The sequence below is a fragment of the Polistes canadensis genome, unplaced genomic scaffold (assembly GCF_001313835.1).
Source record: "Polistes canadensis isolate GaletaPanama2010 unplaced genomic scaffold, ASM131383v1 scaffold_23, whole genome shotgun sequence".
Lineage (NCBI taxonomy): Eukaryota > Metazoa > Arthropoda > Insecta > Hymenoptera > Vespidae > Polistes > Polistes canadensis.
The window spans coordinates 1-5,619 of NW_014569570.1; the positions used below are offsets into that span (position 1 = coordinate 1).

General features: G+C 29.3%; 1 protein-coding gene across 1 annotated transcript in view; it reads right to left on the reverse strand.

Moving 5' to 3' along the window:
* Window positions 1-1,060: 1,060 nt before the first annotated feature.
* Window positions 1,061-5,619, reverse strand: part of LOC106794075 (T-box-containing protein TBX6L-like) — an 8,893-nt gene continuing 4,334 nt past the window's right edge. Inside the window, exons 3-6 of the mRNA XM_014761495.1 lie at window positions 4,709-5,039; window positions 1,797-1,946; window positions 1,187-1,673; window positions 1,061-1,104 (exon numbers count right to left, since the gene is read on the reverse strand). Of these exons, the coding sequence (XP_014616981.1) occupies window positions 1,061-1,104; window positions 1,187-1,673; window positions 1,797-1,946; window positions 4,709-5,039 (1,012 nt within the window). The remainder of the gene's footprint in view (window positions 1,105-1,186; window positions 1,674-1,796; window positions 1,947-4,708; window positions 5,040-5,619) is intronic.

The following is a 5,619-nucleotide window of genomic DNA, read 5'->3' on the forward strand; positions in this document are numbered from 1 at the left end:
ATATACATATATGTATAGATATTGGATACTTATATATCTAATAACCTAAGTATTTTTCTTTATTACAAGACATGCTACTTCGTTAATATAACATAAATGATACGGAAAAATTATAATAACAATTTTATTGCTTAATTATGATCAATGTTGTTATACCAGTGGTTTTTAAACTTGTTGTATTCTAGGCGCCCTATATCAAATTTTAATTAGTTTACTTTGCAAAAAAGTTGAGTTTTTTGTTTTTATTAAAGGATTGGTTAAAAATAAATAAAACACGTTTTATTTGAAAAGGCTTTTGTAAACAGTTAATACTAACAATAAGTGAATTAATGGTTTGCATGAAGTCTATTAAATTTTGCATTTTATCATATGGAATCGAAAATAGTAATAAAATTATGAAACATTCTGTAATATTTCGAGGATCTTTATAAAAAAAATTACAGCAATCGGGGCACCACAAAACAAACTTTTGGAACCATTGTATTATTCGAGTGTATAGCGCGAGTATGATATTGAATAATTATTTACTATAACAGGATTATATAAATTGTGGGAACCCTCTTTTACAATACTGGTATCCTATAACACAGTTTCACTCTAACACGATAAAGAAATTGCAAAAACATTTATACAACACTGTACTTCTACAGCACTGGATAACATGATCTTTGCTTAACATATTAAAAAACTAAATTACCTTAAAATAATGACACGAAGGAATAATGAACACTCTTGGTCTCATATTCACAGAACACGTCATTTTCTAGGAATCTATCTATCGTGTTATAGTTGGATTACTTGTATATCTTTGGTGATTATAATAAAATAATTATGGTGATACCAACGTTTTTATTAAAAGTAAAATTTACCGCATTTCATTAATCTTTACAACAATTAATTCTATTTTTTATTCAAAAGGAATAATAATGTAACAATATATATTTGCAACCTTTGGTTATTGCTGTTATTATAATAGATTATCCAGATCTATAAATATATGCAAAAATTTTATTTTGTAATTGATCTGGATTACAATATTAATTGATCATTCGAGCAATTTTTAATATAAAAATATATCCAATAAGATTGAACAGTCCTTATAGCCTAAATGAAAAATAAATTTTATAAAATATAATTGAATAAAATTAATGTGGTCTAAAAAAATCATACTGCGAATAAAAAATACTATCCTGAAAATGTGAATAATGAATGTGATTCTTGAATCGGACATAATATCTTGGTGGAACAAGAGTAGTTGGTTCATTGGCTAACGGTAAAAATATATCAGACTTTTCAATTTCGTGATTATCTGTCCAAGGTCGATGAAATTGTGGTTGAGTTTTTTTGTCATTGTTTCTACTATTACATGTAGTATTTGATAAAGAACTAGAGGGAATTTCTTGATTATTATTTAATTCATAACTGTCGGTACTCAATGAATTGTTCATCGATGCTTGCGATTGTTCGTTCGCTTTTAAGAACATAACATCTATTTTTTCTACATCTGACGAATAATCTTTCATTTCTGTCGAATTATCTTTTTCTTCTTTTATACAATCTCCTGCGACATTGTTTTCCTTCAGACTTTTTCTTTTGCATCGAGATTGGCCATCTTTGCGAAAACCTTTTGCGAATGGATTATTGGCGATTTTTAAGTGTATTATATTTTCGTTCTGAAACAACAACAACAACAACAACAATGATTATGATAAAGATCGGTGTTCAATTGTTATTTTTATAATTGAGAAAATTATGCTAAGCAAATAAGGATTGATATAATATCTAATCGAAATTACCTGATAAGCAGTGACTGCAATAAATTCTGTCTCTTTGAGTGTGAAGAATGCCGAAGGATAAGAATGATAATCTTTAATATGTAATAAATTGTCGCACATGATGATCCAAATGCGAGCTTGATATTTGTGCATGGATGTCAAGAGTATTTGCTGAAAAAATCCAAAATACAAAACAAATTAACATATCAATGTTAAACAAATATTCGGGATATACTTTATTAAATGTAGTAATAAGAAACGAAGAACTTTTCTAATGTTGTTCAAAGTAATTTAAATATAATATTTAAATTAGTCATAGTTAATGCAAATGTTATTTATATATATATATATATATATGTAGATATATATTTATTTTTCTTTCTTACGGGTTTAAAATAAGAGAAAACAAACGGAGACCGAGAGAATTTTATTAAATTCGTAATTAGTTTGGGGAATCGAATAAAAGAAGCCGCCTTCTAACAGTGTCAGAGATAAGTTGGCGCCTCGGTATAAGAAAGCCGACGACTACATTTTAAGCAGACGTAATTCTTAAAACCCGGAGAGCTCTGTCGTTGCAACTTTTCTTAGAATCACGTGTTCTATCTCACACGAGGATGGAGGATTATTATCGTAATGGTCGAACAAAATTTGTATTTGTTTAAAATAAAATAAAAAAGAAAACACGGCAGAAAAATATTCTACGCTTTTAAGAAAAAATAAATAAATATAATATATAATAATATATAAGTTGAAGGAACATCTCTCAGTGTTTTTTGCTTTTGTAAAAAAAGTTTGTAGAACAAAGATAGACTAGTTGAAAATGTAGATATAGCGATAAGATAATTGATTCTTTTTTTTCCCAAGTTCATTATTTTAAAAGCTTCTGAAATAATCACATATTTTTGTTAGTTAACTATATTATATTATATTTAATTATTTTATATTATATTATATATATCCGATTGAAATATATTATCTTGTATATCTAATTATCTATATAAGTAAATTATTTTTAAAAAGAAAACATTTGGCCATGTTAGAGTACATTAAATATAATCTTTGAATAATAATCAATTATTGAAAGATGGTGCTACCAAATATTTCGAGGAAAGACATTTCATCCCGTTGCGAATTTTCTTGAAAATCTAAAAAGACTGTGAAAAATGGGGCTATGGGGTTTGGATGGGGGCTAGCGCCTTTAAAACTGATGACGGCAGATGCTTGATCAAAGCGTAAACAAGTTTTACATGTTGAGAGATGGGGAAAAAGATGGTATATCGATTACAGAATGTCGTGGACCGTGTTAATCTTCGTTTTTCACGGAACAACGGTGCAGCGTTACTGCATCGTTTTTATTCTTTTTTTTCTTTCTTTCCTTCTTTCTTTCTTTCTTTATTTTTCTTTTTCTCCGCGTCTTTTCCTTTAAGTACCCGCAACCAATCTTTTTCCCAACTAAAATTGTAATCCTAAGGTATACAGATACACCGGCAACACTTATCTTAAAGCTGATTTAAACGACCCCCTCCTGACGTTAGGAACTGACCACTCACTCACCATTATATTGGGAATACGTTAAGCCGTTGTCTTCCTCGCTCAAATGACCTTTCGGCAAGTATATATATATATACGTGCTAAAACGATGAATAACGTTCTCTTGGGAAAAAGAGAAGATTTAAGAACATTTTCTACGACGAGTTTAAAAAATAGAAAAGCAAAAAGGTAGAAAAAAGAAAATTCTCAAAAAGACAGGGGCAGAGTAAAGAATTATTTGTTCCGTTTGTCACCATTTCTTTTCTCTTTTTTTTTCTCCCCCTTTATTCGTAAATTCACACAATCCCCTCTCTTTTATTTTAATAATTATTTTGTAAAAATTGATCAATGGTCACGGTTAATGACTTTTTACGTATATAGGTATACATATTATATATATTTTATTTTTTGATAGAAATATAAAAAAAAGTAATATAATAAAAAGTAGTTTTGTAACACCAAATATCGATTTACCGGGCTGAACAATAATTAAATAATTATCTATCTACTTGTTTTTTCTTTTTAAATAGAATGAAAATTATTAGTAAAATATCATTAGTATTAGTACCAAGCAGTTATTATTTTTTGAATGTTTGTTAAAAGTGTGTATAGTAGAATCAGCGAGGATGTGTGGAACGGTGTGTGGCGACCTCCCGCATAAGGGAATAAGAAGATGGTAAGAAAAAGGGAACGAGTAATTCGAAACCAGTGCAGGCAAAAGAGACACTTATACCGAAAGATTAGGTAGACGGGACCAAGGACACAACTCTAGCTGTCCAAACATCGAGGCTGGTCAGATAAATGAAACCTTTCGATGTCTCTTACTTTCCTTAAATTCTTCTTTTTATTCTTATTATTATTATTCGCTTCCGTTTAATTCTTTTCTTTTCCTTTTTCTGTTTTCTCCCTTTTTTTTTTTTTTTTTTTTTTTTTTTTGAGAGGTGATTCATAGATTCGACACACATTTAATTCTTATATACATTTTTCTTTTCTTTTCAATATCAATTCATATTTAATTCATTTTGTCTCAGGGGTACAATATATTTTTAATTTTCGTATATGGTCATGTCCTATCACCTTCCCTCCCCCCTGCCCACACCTCCAAAGTTAAACGATAGGGGGACCAAAGGAAATCGCTTCATTTGAGTATAACTTTTTGATGGGTAAATATGTGCACACGGTGTTCGGACTATTTGTACTTAATTGAATGATTAGTTATTTCTTTTATTAATAAAAAAAAAGAAATAAAACAACTTCGTGGAATTGAAGAAAATAAATAAAAAAAATTTCTCCGCAACGTGGGCCGGCCATATTATTATTTTAAAATTTTGTATTTAAGAAACGGGTTAATTGAAATTAGGAAGAAAAAATGGTCGTCATATTTTATCATTTAAAAGACTTACGTTTTGTTGATTGCTAGAAGTATCGTTGGTGATTTTAACTTTGCTGAAGCTAATCGGCTTTTGTTTCATCCAATGATCTCCAGAAGCTGGACTATCAGGATGTAGTAATATCCTTCGATTAAGTACTGGTTGTGGTTCCGCAAAACTCGTCGGCATCCAGCCTTTCATGGCAGGTTGTTGGAAACTTTTAACATCCGTTTCATCGCCGCCTTCCCCATTTTTGACATATTTTTGTCGGCGATCTGAGGCAGGTGCCAATTCAAATAGTATACAGTAATTATCTTGTTCTTTCAATCCACTCACAGTGATTTCTACGGATGGAAACATTCGTCTGCGTGAAAAATAAAACTAATTAAATATCTATATATATGATTACGTGTGACGAGATAAGGTTGTTTAGGATTAATTATACTATAATTTATTGTAATGTATAACTCTGAAAATAAAATAATATGTATTGACGCGTGAACTAAGTGATCGAGTTGCTGAGGAAGTCCCCAGTAAGGGACGAAACGTTCAACAAGGTCATAATAAATTGTTCATCAAATTTATTAAATGTCTTTAATTTCCCTTTGAAACTCATATATATTAAATACCTATGTTATATATATATGTATATGTATTATATATAAAATGAATATAAAAAAAAAACTGATGTGTGTACTTATGTACGCACGTAAGATGCTAAGTTATACTTCTTTAGCGTACCAAAATGAATATAACCTCCATAACCTCAAAAATAACTTCAATTTGCCCATGCATCGTAAATATCGACAACTTCGTGGTGTCGATTTTTCGATCGCATTTAACTTCACTTTCCAAAACGCGCCAAAAGAAGTATAACCTCAAAAATATTATATATATATATATATAATACATAATTAAATATATATATATATATGTATACTTAA